The 19,906-nt window shown below is 40.5% G+C and overlaps 1 protein-coding gene across 4 annotated transcripts; it reads left to right on the top strand.

Moving 5' to 3' along the window:
• The first annotated feature begins 297 nt into the window (after positions 1–297).
• LOC114353382 (uncharacterized) lies at positions 298–19,693 on the top strand. 4 transcript variants are annotated; one of them, XM_028305365.1, is made up of 8 exons: positions 298–408; positions 568–741; positions 5,187–5,395; positions 6,220–6,373; positions 9,187–9,367; positions 11,350–11,437; positions 12,257–12,469; positions 16,426–17,161. In XM_028305365.1, exons 1-8 carry the CDS (start codon positions 357–359, stop codon positions 16,477–16,479), a joined length of 1,125 nt encoding a protein of 374 aa, XP_028161166.1. In that variant the 5' UTR covers positions 298–356; the 3' UTR covers positions 16,480–17,161. The 4 variants fall into 4 exon arrangements, with proteins under 4 accessions (XP_028161166.1, XP_028161163.1, XP_028161165.1 ...); XM_028305362.1 differs by having other exon boundaries at positions 9,187–9,392; positions 11,375–11,437; XM_028305364.1 differs by lacking the exons at positions 11,350–11,437; positions 16,426–17,161 and adding an exon at positions 18,367–19,693 and having other exon boundaries at positions 9,187–9,455.
• Positions 19,694–19,906: the final 213 nt, after the last annotated feature.

Genomic DNA, 19,906 nt, shown 5'->3' with positions numbered 1-19,906 from the left:
TAAATTGAATGAATAAAATATAAACATACAAAACAATAATTTAATGTGTTTAATTTTATCAAAAAATACCATGGCTCCTCAAGGTTAAACAAATCCGTAATCCAAATTTACTTCAAAAATCCCTCTCTTGATTTTAAAGGGCTCTCTTCACAGGCCATACCATAGGCTCTCTTGGAGAAGCGCCATCTAGCGCCATCAAGTCACTGAGCTATTTGATTGAGCTAAGAAGAGCTAATAAACCGGAAGAGACGTTTAATCTATGACGTTTTTTTTTGTATTTGGCAACACTTTCACCTGCTCATCCGTCATCCGTGATCTGTCAAACTGTCATTCACTTTTGTGGAACCGCTAGCGAAATGTCTGGTTCTGCCGGTGATAATTCAAAACCACGAGTTGTGGTTTTAGGAGGTAATTGTTTAATAAATCATCATCATTCACACTATACAATGTGTTCGGTGTTATAGTAAAAGTTTCATGATGTAACACAGTGCGGTTTTTTTGGTGTTCCTGTAACGGTCGCAGTGTTAGTCATCGTCGGTGACCTATGTTTTTTCGTGGATATTTCAGGGTGCGGCTTTATCGGCCGCAACCTGGTCGAGTACCTGGTTGCCAATGACCTGGTGAGCGGCGTGCGAGTGGTCGACAAGACCCCGCCGCAGCTGGCCTTTCTAAACCCCGCGCACACCAAAGTTTTTGAAGACCCCCGCGTTGAATATAAGAGCGCAAACCTCATTAATCCAGGTCAGTACATAATGTGATGTTAATATAATATATCAATAGCATATATTTTGTTTCTGGGTACCTTTTCATCTCTAAACGATATTGATTAAATATTGTCTGTTGAGTTGATAAAATACTAATATGAATTTTTCAAACAGGTCCTTATTAATCCACCCTTCACTAGGTACCTAACAACTTCCATTGTGTGTGAAAACAAATAAGCCTTCTACTATTACTATTTCTGAATAGATTACATTTCAATCTGTTTGATTTTTTATCCTCCTTTAGCTTCAAATAAAGAAGCCTTTAATATGCTGTAAAATTTACTGCCAAGGTAACACACCTTGACTACATGATAATAGTTTAATACCTTTATTGTTTAATCCAATAATAACAGTTTTCCTGTTAACACCCAACAGCTAACTTATTAAGAGTTGTTATACTTGTTTTCTATATGGTCTTATTTATATTAAACTCAATCTTATTGGAAATCTTTCTAGAAAACAGCTGTCAAAATGTGATTTACCAAGCAATATTTCCAGAAGTTGCTCATTCTTTTTACATGGTTTTCTTTCATCAATTTTCTATTCAATCATAGGTAATCCTTAAGTACACTCACACAAGAATAACTTATAAATAGCAATGCTACATGTAGTTAATTGGATTTGGCAGACTGCAAGGCTTTATCAACTTCTTGCATTATAAGCCCAACTTAGAACTATGTATTTGAATTTTATGAATTATGAAATGAATTGCACATAATATCTTTTCTGTCCTTCTTTCATCACAAATGTTGATTTATATATTAAATAGCAATGCTACATGTAGTTAATTGGATTTTGCAGACTGCAGGGCTTTATCAACTTCTTGCATTATAAGCCCAACTTAGAACTATGTATTTGAATTTTATGAATTATGAAATGAATTGCACATAATATCTTTTCTGTCCTTCTTTCATCACAAATGTTGATTTATATATTAAATAGCAATGCTACATGTAGTTAATTGGATTTTGCAGACTGCAGGGCTTTATCAACTTCTTGCATTATAAGCCCAACTTAGAACTATGTATTTGAATTTTATGAATTATGAAATGAATTGCACATAATATCTTTTCTGTCCTTCTTTCATCACAAATGTTGATTTATATATTAAATAGCAATGCTACATGTAGTTAATTGGATTTTGCAGACTGCAGGGCTTTATCAACTTCTTGCATTATAAGCCCAACTTAGAACTATGTATTTGAATTTTATGAATTATGAAATGAATTGCACATAATATCTTTTCTGTCCTTCTTTCATCACAAATGTTGATTTATATATTAAATAGCAATGCTACATGTAGTTAATTGGATTTTGCAGACTGCAGGGCTTTATCAACTTCTTGCATTATAAGCCCAACTTAGAACTATGTATTTGAATTTTATGAATTATGAAATGAATTGCACATAATATCTTTTCTGTCCTTCTTTCATCACAAATGTTGATTTATTTAAATTTAATTATTAATAAATAATTCATGTTGATGCTGACTTGCCAAACTCACATTAACCAGCAATGTTTCCACCATATTTTTTAAAGAATTAGTTAACCCCTCTAGCTAAAATATGCTTGTGTTAGGAACCCACTCCAAAGTCCAGTAGTTGATGAGGATCAAAAAATTGAAAAAAAATTATTAAATATTGTCAGATGTCAGATAATCAGAGACAATTACTCTGAACCAGTAAAATTATTTTGGTTCAGAGTAAATGTCTCTGATTTCAATAAACTGACATCATATTGAGGAAAAAATACACCGAAAGGCACAATAAGCTATAAACAATCCTGTCAATGACTTCTCTAGTGAGAGATAAGCTATCAACTCAGGATGAGTCACTTCCACTGTTACCTCCAGTATGCAGCGGCTTAACTTGCTTAAAATGAACTAAATTCATTTTCATGCAAAATAAGTTTACCACTCAATTTGTCGCTTACCTCTCTAACTGACGTAACTGACATTTAGCAAAATTTTCAGGCGATTAGACAGATCGATTTGTCTTGCGAAATTGATTAAGATGGTGTAGATAACTCAGTTTCGAAAAAAATGACATATAGTGAGTTAGAGAGGCAAGCGACGAATTGTAGTAATACAGTGCCATAGGTATTGCATGATAAATAAAATAGCCTTTCATACCTATTATGATAAATTTTAATAGATCTTAATCAAAATGTAATAAAACTGACAGCTCTTTTTATTTATTTTATAGATGTAAGATAAGTGATAAAACTATTGATATTCACCTGTCTCAGAATAAAAATTATTCATTCTGCTGATGAAATTTTGAAATTGCTGTAGTAACACTTAATGATCCTACTAATATTTTATATGCGAAAGTTTGTATGGATGTTTAGATGTCTGTTAACATGTTTGTTACTCTTTCAAGCAAAAACTGCTGAACGGATTTTGATGAAACTTTACATTTTATTGTTTATAACCCAGATTAACATATTTTATAGGCTATAATTTATGATGATCTATGAGTCTGTGACTAACTAAATCTAACGCGAATGAAGCCACGGGCAAAAGCTAGTATGTGCATAATTTATGCAACAACACATTGCCACAGTAGTATTTTTAACAGAGTTGCTCATCGTTTATTATTGACTGGTGTGAAAGCAGTTATGTATTGCATTACCAAAGTAATTGCGTTATTTAATTGCTATACGGTTCAGATAGATTAACGACACAGGACCCTGCCTTAAATGCTATTTATAACAACTGCTTGTATGACAAACTAGGACGAAGTATGGAAAAAATTTAAGCCACGGAGGCTACAATATTAATGGGATAATATTTAAGTGAGACAAACAACGCAAATTATAGTACCACAAGGACTGACTGCTCTCTTTAGCATAATAATAAATAATACATAGCCATGCATGTAAAATAGAAATACAGATATACGCAGTATAGGCGAAACTAATAACAGTATCCACACTCATTTACATAGACAAGACATTGAGTCTTGTTCTAATTAGAGAGCAACAGCGATACAAGCAAACGTAATAGTCATTGTACATTTTTATCTTGCTCCTATTAAGTTATTGTAACTAGCTATTACAACTTCCTACTTTTACGGAGTTACAATATTCATGTACATACGAAACTACATCAAGCTATTTATACTGTAGCATTTTATGTGTTAGGGGCTATATTGCAACAAAATTGTATAGTACAAACTTGTTGTGGTATATACCGTAGTATTAAAGGCCGGTCGATCTATTCTCATAAATAAAACACTGGATACTCATCTTTCACATTATATTGCCTTATTTTAGATACAATTCATCACTTAGCACAAAAGCGCGCGGAGCCGTCTCCGCGCGTCCCGCTATTCTGACGTTTGGTTCTCGTGTGACATTGACAATACGTCAATGTCACTATGACAGCAGCTCATTGGCTATAACGATACCGCTATTTTAACGTTTTAGATTTTTCATAATTAACAGTAGGTACTTGCTTATTTTTTATATAATAGATATTATAAATATCCCACTATAGTGTTTACGAATGAAACTATATTATGAGTATGACTATTATTTTACCTGATTGAAATGTTAGACATTATTTTCCTCAAAACTCTACTTAGCATACCTAAACATAATAAATCATTAGCGACAGACATAACGATTATTATACACGTTGCATATCGTGAATAGGCCGGCCGCATTGTTAAATAATGGCTTGTGAAAACTAAAATAATACAGTCGACAACAAATTACACTAATTTTTGTTTTAAAATCGCACCTATTGTAAGTGCTTTAGATGTCACATTGATTACCTTGATGTCGTCGGTACATCGACCATTGTCTTACGTGACGTGCGTGCTAAGTCATCAACGGTCGAACCGTTCGAGTATTTAACGACTTTTTTTAAGTTAACACCCAGGTTCGCGAAGTTATTTTTAAAGATAGTTATGTCGATTAGATCAAATATCAACACCTCGTCATTTATTCGTTAAGAAAAAATAATCGCAGTTTGGCACAGTTACATACAAGATGACTTCCGATATCCGATATTCATTATAAATCTATACTAATATTATTATAAATATTATAAACGCCTAAACCACTGAACCGATTTTGATGAAATTTGGCATAGAGATAGAGTCCCGAGAAAGGACATAGGAAAGTTTTTATCCCGGTTTTTGAAACAAGGACGAGCGCGATAAAGTTTTTCTGTGAGAGACAAAATTCCACTCGGGCAAAGCCGCGGGCGGAAAGCTAGTTATTAATATTTCTAAAAGCTCTTGGCTTTTATGGAAATATGACCTTTACTTCTTTACTTGCAAGTCCCGTTTTCCCTCTTTACAGAGCATCATGCAAAAGCGAAGAATTTACTGTTACCTCACTTTTCTTTACACCACTTTCGACCTTTGTTGAAAAATGTTCCTTACCCCTTGACTTACAAGCTCCATTTTCCAGCATCATGCGCATCAGCTCTCGACCCTGCCGACGGCGCATCCTGGTCCCTCGTCATCAACTGCGCGGGAGAGACACGCGTCGGCCAGACCGAGGCGGTGTATGCAGAAGGCATCGTGACGCTCAGCACTAATGTGGCTAAGCAATGCGCTAAGCAAAACGTGCCTCGGCTTGTGGAAATATCTAGCGGGCACATGTATAGCAGTGACAAGGTTGGTCATTTTGTCGACACAGTCTATAGATTTGTTTTAGTAGGCCAGACGGAGGCGGTGTATGCAGAAGGCATTGTTACGCTCAGCACTAATGTGGCTAAACAGTGCGCTAAGCAAAACGTGCCTCGGCTTGTGGAGATATCTAGCGGGCACATGTATAGCAGCGATAAAGTTGGTCATTTTGTCGACACAGTCTATAGATTTGTTTTAGTCGGCCAGACGGAGGCGGTGTATGCAGAAGGCATCGTGACGCTCAGCACTAATGTCGCTAAGCAGAACGTGCCACGACTTGTGGAGATATCTAGCGGGCACATGTATAGCAGTGACAAGGTCAGTAATCACCATCATCAGGTCATTTGGTTTCAGAAGCATGAATCTCTCTAATTCACTCTAGTAATGAGGCAGATTTACTTTGGTATCGAGGCAAAAGCCAGACTGGTTGGGTGTGAGTGGTCACACTCATGGATGTCACAAATAATTGTCCTTCCAAAGCAATGTGGTCCTCGAGGAGTAGATTAGGACCACTTGTAATATACTCTGGGACGACATTGCTTCGTTTGCACTATTACAAGAAGTACAAAGTTGGGCTTTTTTACAATAAGAATCTGTGAAACATTCGATATGTATGCCGTTTTTCCCGCGATTCGCACCCACCATTGTAATAACACCATAATGGCCACCTTTAAAAATACACAATTCTTTGAATTAAACCCTATTCATGTATACTGAGAATGTCTTATGGTTAGTTTACCTTTATCAGTTAATAAATAAATGCTGAAAACCAAATAAATTATCGTCATTCTTCAACGTTTCTCTTGTTCCAGCCTCACAAAGAAAGCGACCCCGTAGAGCCGTGGACCGTGGAGGGACGTATGAAGTATAAAGTGGAGCAGGAGCTGAAGAAACTGGAGCCCGAGCTCAACTACACGGTGCTTCGCCCCGCTATTGTCTATGGTGTCGCTGACAGGAGGAGCTTGAGTGAGTCTACTAAGTCTATATTCCTTCCTTTTCAACCAAAGACTTCTATCTACTGCTGGATAAAGGCCTGTCCCAGGGATTTCCATAATGACTATTCCTGCACTGCCTGTATCCACCTTTCCGTGACCTTCACTTCTTCAGATCTTCGGTCTGTCGAATGAAGGACGTGTTTATGGTTAAACAGATATAGTGTTAAGTACAATTTGCGATGTCTAAGCCGAGTTTTGCATTTGTTTGAGTGCACATGGATAGTGTAGGTGTGACAGTTTAAATTACTGCTTTTTGGCAGTTGGTCTGAAGCGCAGGTCCCCCGCGCATCTGTCACATTTCACCTCTTGTACTGGCAGCAGCGTGACATGTTTAATTCTTAGTATTTTGTTCTTCCGGNAATTATTAAATTAAATTATTATTGGCTTGGCTCTGATCGGATTCATTCACTAATTCAACGCGCCGAACATGACCGATAACAGCGCGGAAACTCCCGAATGCACATTCGATTTCGGTCGTAGTTTCGGCAAGTTTGCCGCCGAAAACGAAACTAAACCGAAACTCGTGTTTTTACCGAAACTCAACCGAAAACGAAACCGAAACCGAACATTCGGTCGGACACTACAGTATCATACAAAAGAGAAGAGTTTACTGTTACCTTACTTTTCTTTTACACCACTTTCCACTTAATTTTCTGTTACATCACGTATTTAGGGCTTTGTTGAAAAATGTTCCTTACCCCTTGACTTACAAGCTCCATTTTCCAGCATCATGCGCATCAGCTCTCGACCCTGCCGACGGCGCATCCTGGTCCCTCGTCATCAACTGCGCGGGAGAGACACGAGTCGGCCAGACAGAGGCAGTGTATGCAGAAGGCATTGTTACGCTCAGCACTAATGTCGCCAAGCAGTGCGCTAAGCAAAACGTGCCTCGGCTTGTGGAGATATCTAGCGGGCACATGTATAGCAGCGACAAGGTTAGTCACTCGCGACAGATAGTCTATAGATTTGTTTTAGTAGGCCAGACAGAGGCAGTGTATGCAGAAGGCATCGTGACGCTCAGCACTAATGTCGCTAAGCAGTGTGCCAAGCAGAACGTGCCTCGGCTTGTGGAGATATCTAGCGGGCACATGTATAGCAGCGACAAGGTTGGTCATTTTGTCGACACAGTCTATAGATTTGTTTTAGTAGGCCAGACGGAGGCGGTATATACAGAAGGCATCGTGACGCTCAGCACTAATGTGGCTAAGCAGTGTGCTAAGCAAAACGTACCTCGGCTTGTGGAGATATCTAGCGGGCACATGTATAGCAGTGACAAGGTCAGTAATCACCATCATCAGGTCATATGGTCTCAGAAGCATGAATCTCTCTAATTCACTCTAGTAATGAGGCAGATTTATTTTGGTATCGAGGCAAAAGCCAGACAGGTTGGGTGTGAGTGGTCACACTCGTGGATGTCACAAATAATTGTCCTTCCAAAGCTATGTGGTCCTCGAGGAGTAGATTAGGACCACTTGTAATATACTGTGGGACCACATTGCTTCGTTCGCACTATTACAAGAAGTACAAAGTTGGGCTTTTTTACAATAAGAATCAGTGAAACATTCGATATGTATGTCGTTTTTCCCGCGATTCGCACCCACCATTGTAATAACACCACAATGGCCCTACCTTTAAAAATACCCAATTCTTTGAATTAAACCCTATTAATGTATACTGTGAATGTCTTATGTTAGTGTACCTTTATCCTACTAATATTATAAATGTGAAAGTTTGGATGTCTGGATGTTTGTTACTCTTTCACGCAAAAACTACTGAACGGATTCAGTATTACTGTTATATATTATTATAACCCAGAATAACATTATAGGCTATAATTTATGACGATCTGTGACAAACTAAATTTCACGCGGGTAAAACCGCGGGCAAAAGCTAGTCAGTAAATAAATAAATGCTGTAAACCAAATAAATTGTCGTCACTCTTCAACTTTTATCTCGTTCCAGCCTCACAAAGAAAGTGACCCCGTAGAACCGTGGACCGTGGAGGGCCGTATGAAGTATAAAGTGGAGCAGGAGCTGAAGAAACTGGAGCCCGAGCTCAACTACACGGTGCTTCGCCCCGCTATTGTCTATGGTGTCGCTGACAGGAGGAGCTTGAGTGAGTCTGCTAAGTCTATATTCCTTCCTTTTCAACCAAAGACTTCTATCTACTGCTGGATAAAGGTCTGTCCCAGGGATTTCCATAATGACTATTCCTGCACTGCCTGTATCCTCCTTTCCGTGACCTTCACCAGATCTTCGGTCTGTCGAATGAAGGACGTGTTTATGGTTAAACAGATATAGTTTTAAGTACAGTTTGCTATGTCTAAGCCGAGTTTTGCATTTGTTTGAGTGCACATGGATAGTGTAGGTGTGACAGTTTAAATTACTGCTTTTTGGCAGTTGGTCTGAGGCACAGGTCCGCCGCGCATCTGTCACATTTCACCTCTTGTACTGGCAGCAGCGTGACATGTTTAATTCTTAGTATTTTGTTCTTCCGGTTTGTTCACTATTATAAAGTTCTGCTATTTATGTGTCCCACTATTTGCAATGAGGGCTATCGTTTTTATACTTAACAGTTGGCACCCCTGGCGATTGACAGTACCTTACTCTACAGTGGCGCCATCTTGATGAGTGCAAATGCGATAGTCCTCCTACCACTTTAGCGCTCACAAGTTGGCGCCACTGTCTTCGTTACTAGCAAGTGACAGGACCTTACTCTACAGTGGCGCTAACTGGTGAGCGCTAAAACGATAGCCCTCATTAAAAAATCTATCTAACTTACAGCGCCTCGGCTTCTATACGGAGGCATATACAAGCACCTCAACGAAACCATGAAGCTTCTCTGGACGGCGGACCTCAAGATGAATACGGTCCACGTGACAGACGTCTGCCGCGCGGCCTGGACGCTCGGCCGTCATTCTGACGCCAACCGGCAGGTGTACAACGTGGTGGATGACGCCAACACCACGCAGGGAAGCCTGGCTGAGCTGGTGTCGGATATCTTCAGGATCAATCATGACTATTATGGGACGGCGATTTCTACTTTGGCTAAGGTGAGATGATGTTGTGTGATGTGTGACGAAACTGATAGAAATCGACTCCTCAGCACATGCCTTCGCACGCTTGCTTATGTCAAACGTCAGCAAGTTTTCAGACTAAACTTTTACAGTTCTGTTACGTCACATGGCACTATGTACTAAGTTATTTAAGTATGTTTATATCCGTTGTCTAGTACCCATAGTACAAGCTTTGCTTAGTTTGGAACTAGAAGCGCAGTGTAAAATGTCCAAGGATATTTATTTATTTATTTATTATTTATGCGCCTATGCTTATTTCATCATCATCTTAGCCATAGGACGTACACTGCTGAACATAGACCTCCCAAATGCTTTCCATGTTGCCTGGTTGGTAGCGGCCTGCGTCCAGCGCCTTCCTGCTACCTTTATGATGTTGGTCCACCTTTTGGATGGACGTCCCACGCTGCATCACTCCAGAAATCTGCTGCCATGCTTATTTAGAAGCTCTCGTTTTAGCGCCCACCAGTTGGCGCCACTATAGAGTAAGGTCATAAGACTGTCTTAGGGCGCTGAAGCGGAGGATCTGGGGGCACGGCAGTGCCCCCGCCAAGTCGAGCGCGAAGCAAACACTGCCGTACCATCCTTTACTGGAACCATTTCGCCGCATTTACAGGCCTCTATTTGAGAACCTCTGGATAAGACCAGAACGCAGAAACTTTCGTCATCTAATAAGCTATAATCACATACTTAAAATCCAAAATTTCAAGTCTGTAGGTCATTTAGTTCCGAAGTTAAGCGAAAGCAAAGTTTCGCATTTATGACACTCACTCACTCACTGATAATCATCAAAATAGAACTAGTACTTNGGTGAGAATCTAGTGTCAAGATAAATTAATATACTACCCGATCGAGCTAAAGTCTGGTCCGTGAGCACGTAGAATTCTGTCCAATGACCCCAAGCTACCCATCCTTATCGCTCGCGCGTAATTATGTTGCTATCGCGCTCGCACACTCACTGCGGGCGCCCGTCGCACAGTCGCGACAGCAATTTAATTACGCGCGAGCGATAAGGATGGGTAGCTTGGGGTCATTGGACAGAATTCTACGTGCTCACGGACCGGGCTTTAACTGCGCATCTCGCTGGAATGCGACTCCCTCCCCACTTGCCCGTACACCGCGCATTCGCCCCGTCCGTACCAGAGCGTCGATGTGACGTCACAGCCGCCAGATACGTAGTTAACTCCGTGGTTGTAATAATGAAAGTTTCTCTGGACGGCCGACCTCAAGATGAACACGGTCCACGTGACGGACGTCTGACGCTCGGCCGTCATCCTGACGCCAACCGGCAGGCGTACAACGTGGTGGATGACGCCAACACCACGCAGGGAAGCCTGGCTGAGCTGGTGTCGGATATCTTCAAGATCAACCAAGATTACTATGGGACGGCGATTTCTACTTTGGCTAAGGTGAGAATCTAGTGTCAAGATAAATTAATATACTACCCGATCGAGCTAAAGTCTGGTCCGTGAGCACGTAGAATTCTGTCCAATGACCCCAAGCTACCCATCCTTATCGCTCGCGCGTAATTATGTTGCTATCGCGCTCGCACACTCACTGCGGGCGCCCGTCGCACAGTCGCGACAGCAATATAATTGCGCGCGAGCGATAAGGATGGGTAGCTTGGGGTCATTGGACAGAATTCTACGTGCTCACGGACCGGGCTTTAACTGCGCATCTCGCTGGAATGCGACTCCCTCCCACTTGCCCGTACACCGCGCGTTCGGTCCGTCCGTACCAGAGCGTCGATGTGACGCCACGGCCGCCAGATACGTAGTTAACTCGACGTGGTTGTAATAATGAAAGCTTCTCTGGACGGCCGACCTCAAGATGAACACGGTCCACGTGACGGACGTCTGCCTGACGCCAACACCACGCAGGGAAGCCTGGCTGAGCTGGTGTCGGATATCTTCAAGATCAATCATGATTACTATGAGACAGCGATTTCTACTTTGGCTAAGGTTAGATGTTGTTGTATTAGGACGTGTGACGGACCGGACAGAAACCGGCTCGTCAACACGCCCTCACACGCTTGCTTATGTCAAAAGTCAGCAAGTTTTCAGACCTGTAAACTGTTACAGTTATTTTACGTCACATGGCACTATCTACTCAGTTATGCGCTTATTTCATCATCATCTCAGCCATAGGACGTCCACTGCTGAACATAGGCCACCCCAATACTTTCCATGTAGCCCGGTTGGTAGCGGCCTGCGTCCAGCGCCTTCCAGCTACCTTTATGATGTTGGTCCACCTTTTGGATGGATGTCCCACGCTGCATTTTCCGGTACACAGCCTCCATTCCAGAACTCTGCTGCCATGCTTATTTAGAAACATCCAATGAGAGCTCTCGTTTTAGCGCCTAAAAAGTAGTAAAGTAAGGTCCTAAGACAACAGTGACAACAACTGGTGAGCGCTGAAGCGATAGGAGGATCGTATTTGCACTCACCACGATCGCGCTACTGTAGAGTAAGATCCTATCACTCGTCAGTGGTGCCAACTGTTAAGTTTATAGATCGTTTCGTCCACGAAGACGCGCCCCACCATTCTTCCGCTAATGTTCGAGTGTTATCGGTACACGCTAAATTATCCATGAGTGCACACGCACACTACAATAATGACGCTGGGATTGTTCGGATCAAACTCCCCGCACCCCGCGCTTCCTCGACCAAAAATTGGTAGGGCGCGTCTTCTTGAATGAAACGTTGTATAAAAAGTAAAACGATGCCTTTGACACGTCACAATTTATATCAGCTGATTGGTGGTGTATTTTCTTTCCTTAGAACGACATAGCATCAGTAGCGGAGGAAGCGAACGACAAGCATTTAACCGCGTGGGCCGATATTTGCCGCCGCTATTCGCTTGCGCACACGCCGCTTGAACCAAGCGCCGGCGCAGAACTGCTGTTGAACAAGCGACTGTGTCTTAGCGGGGAGAAACTGAAGGCGATCCTGCAACTGGACGTACCTAAACCCACTACTGAGAAGCTTTTGCAGGTAAGAATATTACTTAACACCTTCTAATTTGAAGGTAATCGCTTTCAAACAGATGGCGATTGGAGCAATCGCCTTCAAACTGATAGCGATTAGAGTTACGCGCACACGCCGCTGGTACCAAACGCCGGCGCAGAACTGCTGTTAAACAAGAGATTGTGTCTCAGTGGGGAGAAACTGAAGGCTAGACGTGCCTAAACCCACTACTGAGAAGCTCTTGCAGGTTGTTACCTACTCATTTAAGGTTAAACGCTTTCAAATAGATGGCGATTAGAGCAATCGCCTTCAAACAGATAGCGATTACTTACGCGTACATGCCGCTAGAACCCACCGTCGGCGCAGAATTTTTGTTGAACAAGCGATTGTCTCAGCGGGGAGAAACTCAAGGCGATTCTACAGCTAGACGTGCCTAAACCCACTGTTGAGAAGCTTTTGCAGGTTGGTACCTACTCATTTGGGCTAATCGCTTTCAAACAGATGGCGATTAGAGCAATTGCCTTCAGACTGATCGCGATTAGTTACGCGCACACGCCGCTAGAACCCAGCGCCTGCGCAGAATTGCTGTTGAACAAGCGATTGTGCCTCAGCGGGGAGAAACTTAAGGCGATCCTGCAACTGGACGTGCCTAAACCCACTACTGAGAAGCTTTTGCAGGTAAGAATATTACTTAACACCTTCTAATTTGAAGGTAATCGCTTTCAAACAGATGGCGATCAGGGCAATCGCCTTGAAACAGATGGCGATTAAAGAAAGCGATTGCTTTCGATGATATCTACCGCCGTTACCCGCTCGCGCACACGCCGCTGGAACCAAGCGCCGGCGCAGAACTGCTGTTAAACAAGCGATTGTGCCTCAGCGGGGAGAAGCTGAAAGCGATCCTGCAACTGGACGCGCCTAAACCCACTGTTGAGAAGCTTTTGCAGGTTGGTACCTACTCATTTAAGGTTAAACGCTTTCAAACAGATGGCGATTAGAGCAATCGCCTTCAAACAGATAGCGACTAGAGTTACGCGCACACGCCTCTGGAACCTATCACCGGCGCAGAACTGCTGTTGAACAAGCGATTGTGCCTCAGCGGGGAGAAGCTCAAGGCGATTCTGCAACTGGACGTGCCTAAACCCACTGCACAGTGTTTTATTTTGGCTTAGAAGCGGACATCCCTGTTTTATTAATTCAATCGTTAGATATTACTATNAGTAGCAATTTTCCATCGTCAATGGGTAGCGGTTCTGGCGACAGATTGGTGCAATAGTGTCATGGAGCACCTGGTTTTGTACCCTTCAACGGCCAAGTCACACAACATTAACTATAATAATAAAGAAATTGCAGTAAGGAACCATAGACTTGGCACGACTTTGTCTAGATTTCATTACTTTTTAGAGATAAACAAGCAGCAGTCCATCGAGACTTGGCTAGATTTTTACAGAATGTTTTTGGTGGGATCATATTTGCACTCACCAAGATGGCGCTACTGTCCTATCACTCGCCAGTGGTGCCAACTGTTAAGTATAGACCCACTAAACTGAACTGTCCCATCAAACACATTGACAGGGGGGCGCCACCATAGTTCAACTTTACAGTTTCCAACGTGGCAAAAATCGGAACCAGCGATCTGGTATTGACGGTGGCGCCCCCCTTTCAATGTCACGGGCAGGACAGTTCGTTGTAGATCATCTATTTAAAAAGTGAAATGATGCCCTTATTGACACGTCACAATTTATTTATATCAGCTGATTGTTGGTGTATTTTCTTTATCCAGAACGACATAGCGTCGGTAGCGGAGGAAGCGAACGACAAGCATTTAACCGCGTGGGCCGATATCTGCCGCCGCTACTCGCTTGCGCACACGCCGCTGGAACCAAGCGCCGGCGCAGAACTGCTGTTGAACAAGCGATTGTGCCTCAGCGGGGAGAAACTGAAGGCGATCCTGCAACTGGACGTGCCTAAACCCACTACTGAGAAGCTTTTGCAGGTAAGAATATTACTTAACACCTTCTAATTTGAAGGTAATCGCTTTCAAACAGATGGCGATTGGAGCAATCGCCTTCAAACTGATAGCGATTAGAGTTACGCGCACACGCCGCTGGTACCAAACGCCGGCGCAGAACTGCTGTTAAACAAGAGATTGTGTCTCAGTGGGGAGAAACTGAAGGCTAGACGTGCCTAAACCCACAGCTGAAAAGTTTTTGCAGGTTGGTACCTACTCATTTAAGGTTAAACACTTTCAAATAGATGGCGATTGGAGCAATCGCCTTCAAACTGATAGCGATTAGAGTTACGCGCACACGCCGCTGGAACCAAGCGCCGGCGCAGATCTGCTGTTAAACAAGCGATTGTGCTCAGCGGGGAGAAACTCAAGGCGATTCTACAGCTAGACGTGCCTAAACCTACTCCTGAGAAGCTTTTGCTGGTAAGAATAGTACTTAATACGATCTAATCGCCTTCAAACGGATGACGATCAGAGCAAATCGCCTTCAAATAGATAGCATTTAGATAAAGCGATTGCTTTCGATGACGTCTGCCGCCGCTACTCGCTCGCGCACATACCACTGGAACCAAGCGCCGGCGCAGAACTGCTGTTAAACAAGCGATTGTGTCTCAGCGGGGAGAAACTGAAGGCGATCCTGCAACTGGACGTGCCTAAACCCACTACTGAGAAGCTTTTGCAGGTAAGAATATTACTTAACACCTTCTAATTTGAAGGTAATCGCTTCCAAACAGATGGCGATTGGAGCAATCGCCTTCAAACTGATAGCGATTGCTGTTAAACAAGAGATTGTGTCTCAGTGGGGAGAAACTGAAGGCTAGACGTGCCTAAACCCACAGCTGAAAAGTTTTTGCAGGTTGGTACCTACTCATTTAAGGTTAAACGCTTTCAAATAGATGGCGATTAGAGCAATCGCCTTCAAACAGATAGCGATTACTTACGCGTACATGCCGCTAGAACCCACCGTCGGCGCAGAATTTTTGTTGAACAAGCGATTGTCTCAGCGGGGAGAAACTCAAGGCGATTCTACAGCTAGACGTGCCTAAACCCACTGTGGAGAAGCTTTTGCAGGTTGGTACCTACTCATTTGGGCTAATCGCTTTCAAACAGATGGCGATTAGAGCAATTGCCTTCAGACTGATCGCGATTAGTTACGCGCACACGCCGCTAGAACCCAGCGCCTGCGCAGAACTGCTGTTGAACAAGCGATTGTGCCTCAGCGGGGAGAAACTTAAGGCAATCCTGCAACTGGACGTGCCTAAACCCACTGTGGAGAAGCTTTTGCAGGTTGGTACCTACTCATTTGGGCTAATCCCTTTCAAACAGATGGCGATTGGAGAAATCGCCTTCAAAAATAGATAGCGATTAGAGATAATAATATCTTCAGCTTGCCACACGCCGCAGGAACCAAACGCCGGCGCAGAACTGCTGTTGAACAAGCGATTGTGTCTCAGCGGGGAGAAACTGAAGGCGATTCTACAGCTAGACGTGTCTAAACCTACTACAGAGAAGCTCTTGCAGGTTGGTATTAGTGTCTACTTATTTAGTAGTAATTTGTGAAAAATCTAAACGTTAAAATACCGGTATCCCTATAGCCAAGCTCCTGTCATGGTGACGATGACGTAAGTAACGTCAATGTCACCTGAGAAACGTCAGAATAGAGGGGCGCGCGATAAGGGATGAATTGTACATAAAATGAGGTCTACAAACACATGGAGATTACAGAAATCGCCTTCAAATAGATAACGATTATAGAAATTGCCTTCAATCAGATGGCGATTAGAGAAATTGTCTACTCGTGCACACGCCGTTTGACTCTCAGCTGTGGATCTAAATGCAGTTAGACAATGTTATGCCCACTTGCCCACCGCTAAGTAACTTGCAGATGGGAACAGTTTTCTCAGAGCTGTCTTGAGCTAACCGCTTGACGTTGAGTTTTGGGTCACATATAAATATCTTGTGAACTTTCCAGGTACTAGAGGACTACGCATCAATGAATCTCTTCCCGAAGGAGCTCCTGCTATGACCAGATACGTAAATCGATTGACACCTTACACCAGTCTGCTTAAGTCGAAAATATTATAGCCGTAGTTCTCAATCTACCCGTGGAGCTTAAGGTATGGATGTTAACCATTTAAAACGTTATTTCTTAAGTTGCAAATCTTGTATATCTTGATTTTAAACTAGCTCAGTTTTTTATATGTTGACTTTGTATTCCTAACGTAACACTGTGATAAAAATACTGTGGATACATTTTGAAATGGACGAAATACAATAAGGAATTGAATGGCGTATAGTTTCAATAATTTTCTGTCTCCACAGATTCGTAAAATGAAATTTAAAGTAGTTTTGGAACTGTCTAAACATTTATTTTGTTAAAAGACTGTGAACATTCAAAATTGCTCAAGACAGTATTCTGGTTCCCTTTAAACAGCATTGTGTCTAAAACAGTTTTTAGAAACCAGTCAAATAGCCTATTTCTATAAAATATTAAGCTTTCACTGCCCAACAATATTAATCGTTATTTTTTTTACCAAAGTACTCAGGAAATATTTCTAATTCGGCGATTTCAAATGTACTAAACTAAACTATTGCGTCCCGTAACTTTTCGCTGTAGTATTTTATATGTGAACGGACAATAATGTAAACGAACATTTTGGCGAATAAAACCACGTATTGTAAGAAAACTAAAGAAGTAGAATTGAAGACTGCGAATACCAAAAAGCAATTATCGAGATTCGCTTTTTCTAATACTTTCTAAAACTGCATTTACTTGTTTAACGGGAATATGTAAACTGAGATTTTATATGAACATAAAGTTTCTATACGTAGTACTTAATTGTCATTAATTTAAGACTAAACATTTAAAAAAAAAATTTTTTTTAAATCTTCAAATTGAAAATATGTGATTTAATTTTAGAAATAACTTCATCTGCAGTTGTTTTACGCTTTCGTAGATGTATCGCTCATTTTTTTTAGCTTGTAATAATAAACTTCCAAAATAAATACATAAATAAGCATCACACGGTGTCGCTTGCATAATAAAGTATGTATTAATGATATTATATATCTCATTTAGTCATTAAGTGTCAATGGAGATTTAAATGTTATTATATGTTTTAAATTTAGTATATGTAGGGTTAGGGCTTCCCAAAGATTCCTATCTTTGTTTCTAAATTACAGTATTTAAAATACCTTTCGAAGTGCATTTATATTTTAGTGCTGCAATCCTTTAATATTATAGTATTTTGAGACATGTATTGTATAGGCTAGTTGCCTAAAAAATTTTTTTTAGNTTACAAAATTCTGACTTAATGTAATTTTTTTAGAAAATATGCTTCTAAAACAGTTTTTTTTATAAAATCACAAAATCTAATATTTCTTCGAAACTAAACAAATACAACTACTAGTTCCTTCATCAATTGTATACATAATAGTAATATCTAACGATTGAATTAATAAAACAGGGATGTCCGCTTCTAAGGCAAAATAAAAGACTGTGCACTGTTGAGAAGCTTTTGCAGGTTGGTATTAGTGTCTACACAATTGTGAAAAATCTAAGTAAGTAACGTCAATGTCACCTGAGAAAAAAGTCAGAATATAGGGACGCGCGATAAGGGATGAATTGTATATAAAATGAGGTCTACAAACACATGGAGATTACAGCAATCGCCTTCAAATAGATAACGATTATAGAAATTGCCTTCAATCAGATGGTGATTAGAGAAATTGTCTACTCGTGCACACGCCGTTTGACTCTCAGCTGTGGATCTAAATGCAGTTAGACAATGTTATGCCCACTTGCCCACCGCTAAGTAACTTGCAGATGGGAACAGTTTTCTCAGAGCTGTCTTGAGCTAACCGCTTGACGTTGAGTTTTGGGTCACATATAAATATCTTGTGAACTTTCCAGGTACTAGAGGACTACGCATCAATGAATCTCTTCCCGAGGGAGCTCCTGCTATGACCAGATACGTAAATCGATTGATACCTTACACCAGTCTGCTTAAGTCGAAAATATTATAACCGTAGTTCACAATCTACCCGTGGAGCTTAAGGTATGGATGTTAACCATTTAAAATGTAATTTCTTAAGTTGCAAATCATGTATAACTTGATTTTAAATTAGCTCAGTTTTTTATATGTTGACTTTGTATTCCTAACGTAATACTGTGATAAAAATACTGTGGATACATTTTGAAATGGACGAAATACAATAAGGAATTGAATGGCGTATAGTTTGAATAATTTTCTGGTAAATTGTCTACACAGTTTCGTAAAATTTAAAGTAGTTTTAGAACTGTCTAAACATTTGTTAAAAGACTGTATGAACATTCAAAATTGCTCAAGACAGTATTCTGGTTCCCTTTAAATAGCATTGTATCTAAAACAGTTTTTAGAAACCAGTCAAATTTCTATAAAATATTAAGCTTTCACTGCCCAACAATAATCGTATTTTTTACGAAAGTACTCACTAAATATTTTCTAATTCGGTGATTTCAACTGTACTAAACTATTGCGTCCCGTAACTTTTCGCTGTAGTATTTTATATGTGAACGGACAATAATGTAAACGAACATTTTGGCGAATAAACCCACGTTATTGTAAGAAAACTAAAGAAGTAGAATTGAAGACTGCGAATACCAAAAAGCAATTATCGAGATTCGCTTTTTCTAATACTTTCTAAAACTGCATTTACTTGTTTAACGGGAATATGTAAACTGAGATTTTATATGAACATAAAGTTTCTATACGTAGTACTTAATTGTCATTAATTTAAGACTAAACATTTAAAAAAAAATTTTTTTTAAGATGAAGATCTTCAAATTGAAAATATGTGATTTAATTTTAGAAATAACTTCATCTGCAGTTGTTTTACGCTTTCGTAGATGTATCGCTCATTTTTTTTTAGCTTGTAATAATAAACTTCCAAAATAAATACATAAATAAGCATCACACGGTGTCGCTTGCATAATAAAGTATGTATTAATGATATTATATATCTCATTTAGTCATTAAGTGTCAATGGAGATTTAAATGTTATTATATGTTTTAAATTTAGTATATGTAGGGTTAGGGCTTCCCAAAGATTCCTATCTTTGTTTCTAAATTACAGTATTTAAAATACCTTTCGAAGTGCATTTATATTTTAGTGCTGCAATCCTTTAACCCTTTACCTACGGGCCCTTGGAAACCCAAAGTCGCCTCTCAATACGGGGTATTTTAACCTATAAAATTGTTTGCTCCACTTTACATCAAGATATTTTAAAAAGTATGAGACTTACGGTATTGAAATTTGGATTATTATATTCTGCAACTAATGTAGTTTCATAATTACAAGCGCATTTTACACTTAATTTGCAATTTTATTGTTTTTTTGTCGAAAACCGTGATTTAGTATTGGCTTTGCCAAAATAACAATAGATGCCACCCGTATTGAGAAGTGACTTTTGA

This window comes from Ostrinia furnacalis, unplaced genomic scaffold (assembly GCF_004193835.3).
Source record: "Ostrinia furnacalis isolate ACB-3 unplaced genomic scaffold, ASM419383v2 OfSCF1656, whole genome shotgun sequence".
NCBI lineage: Eukaryota > Metazoa > Arthropoda > Insecta > Lepidoptera > Crambidae > Ostrinia > Ostrinia furnacalis.
This window is presented reverse-complemented; position numbering and strand designations above follow the sequence as displayed.